Source organism: Sinocyclocheilus grahami, unplaced genomic scaffold (assembly GCF_001515645.1).
Source record: "Sinocyclocheilus grahami isolate Dianchi unplaced genomic scaffold, SAMN03320097.WGS_v1.1 scaffold34499.1, whole genome shotgun sequence".
Lineage (NCBI taxonomy): Eukaryota > Metazoa > Chordata > Actinopteri > Cypriniformes > Cyprinidae > Sinocyclocheilus > Sinocyclocheilus grahami.
In genome coordinates, this window is record NW_015522161.1 from 1 (window position 1) to 1,644 (window position 1,644).

The window sequence follows — 1,644 nt, forward strand, 5'->3', positions numbered from 1 at the left end:
ATTACTGTGAAGCTGCTTTGAAACAATCTGTATTGTATAAAGTGCCTTATGAATAAATGTAACTTGACACAAAAAATCGGATGCATCATTTAAGCAGCAGAGTAAACCGAGCATGTTAGGACTCACTTCATTTGTAATGTCATACACCACTATGGCCGCCTGCGCTCCTCTGTAATACATTGGGGCCAGACTGTGGTAACGCTCCTGGCCAGCTGTATCCCAGATCTCAAACTTCACTGTTGTGTCATCCAAACATAATGTCTGAGTCAAGAAGGCAGCTAGTGGAATGAGGACAGAGACTGGTCAGATCTTGCCATCAGTATCTGGTAATTGCTTGTAATTAGGGCTGGGCAGTATGACTGCATATACCAATGGTAGAAATGTGTTAGCCAACTGAGATGTTAAGGGGTGTTGATAAGCACAAAACCAAAGTTTTTAGTTGTTTACTGTTGTTGTTACATATATTGACTAATGACTTAAAATGACATGTGGCTCTTCAAATCAGAATTTAGTTAATTATCCAGTTTATAATATTAGTTGGTTATTTAATGAATAAGTCATTGGTTATCATAGTTAACCATTGGCTAATCATGATTATTTAATATACACAACCTAATTTATTTTTTCCAGCAAAATAAATAGTTATATCATGATATGTCATTGCTATAGCATAAGATTTTGGTCATACTGCCCATCCATAAATTAAATTACGGCAAAGATAACTAGTTATATTTGGTGTTATAGCATTACCGTATAACAGTAACATACTGCCTATCTGTATATCAAATTAAATAAACGGTATTGATAAAGCATGACTTGTCAAAACAAACTGCTGCAGGCTTTGATTGGCTAATATTGTGTTTACTGTACAAATCAGTAGGTAACTTCAATTTCAAAGTGATAGTCAAATAAAATCAATAAAATATATATATATTTTTTCCAGCAAAAAAAAATAGTTATGTTAGTTATATTATACTAGTGATATACCATTACCATAACACACAATTTTGGTCAAACTGCCCATGCATAAGTGCATCAGCATCACATCAGATTTGAGTTATTATATGCAGGGAATATAATGTATGTCTTACCTCCTATTGTGCTTTCCTGAAACTCGTGAAACTGTCCTTTTACAAAGCGAAGGACTAGACTTGACTTCCCCACAGCGGACTCTCCCAGGAGCACTAGTTTGAATTGACAGATTTTGTTGCCGGTGTTCGGCCCGTTAGGTCTCGCTGCTCCACCTCTTCCTGCCATGACCTTAAGCCCCAATCCCCTGTACTGAAGTCAAGAGGTGCTTCTCAAACGGTCACTCCCAGATCTGCAGGAACAAACATTAATAATCAAGTATCACTCCTCAGTTAACAACACTATTACGTAATGCAATATATCAGGGGTGTCTTGGTTAGCCAAATACAACATGAGGATAACAAGAGATGCAGAATATACAGTGGTGGACAATTATTAACAATATGCCATTTTCCATATTCTGTAATAAACATAATCCTACAAGTTGAGACCCAGATCTTCAGATCATATATTGTAATGTATGAGACTGTAACACTGATATAGAAAGAACATCTATTGTGTAGTTTGTCATGCCATCAATTACATCCATACCAATGCGGTCACATGACTAAATCA

The 1,644-nt window shown here is 36.2% G+C and overlaps 1 protein-coding gene across 1 annotated transcript; it reads right to left on the minus strand.

The window, feature by feature from the left end:
* Positions 1 to 84: 84 nt before the first annotated feature.
* Positions 85 to 1,461, minus strand: LOC107580493 (ras-related protein Rab-5C-like; the record flags this gene model as incomplete). The annotated part of the gene is made up of 2 exons (XM_016266182.1): positions 1,092 to 1,461; positions 85 to 278 (listed from the first exon to the last, which is right to left on the minus strand). Coding segments are annotated over exons 1-2 (360 nt in total), but the record flags the coding sequence as incomplete, so codon positions are not given.
* Between the last annotated feature and the right edge of the window lie 183 nt (positions 1,462 to 1,644).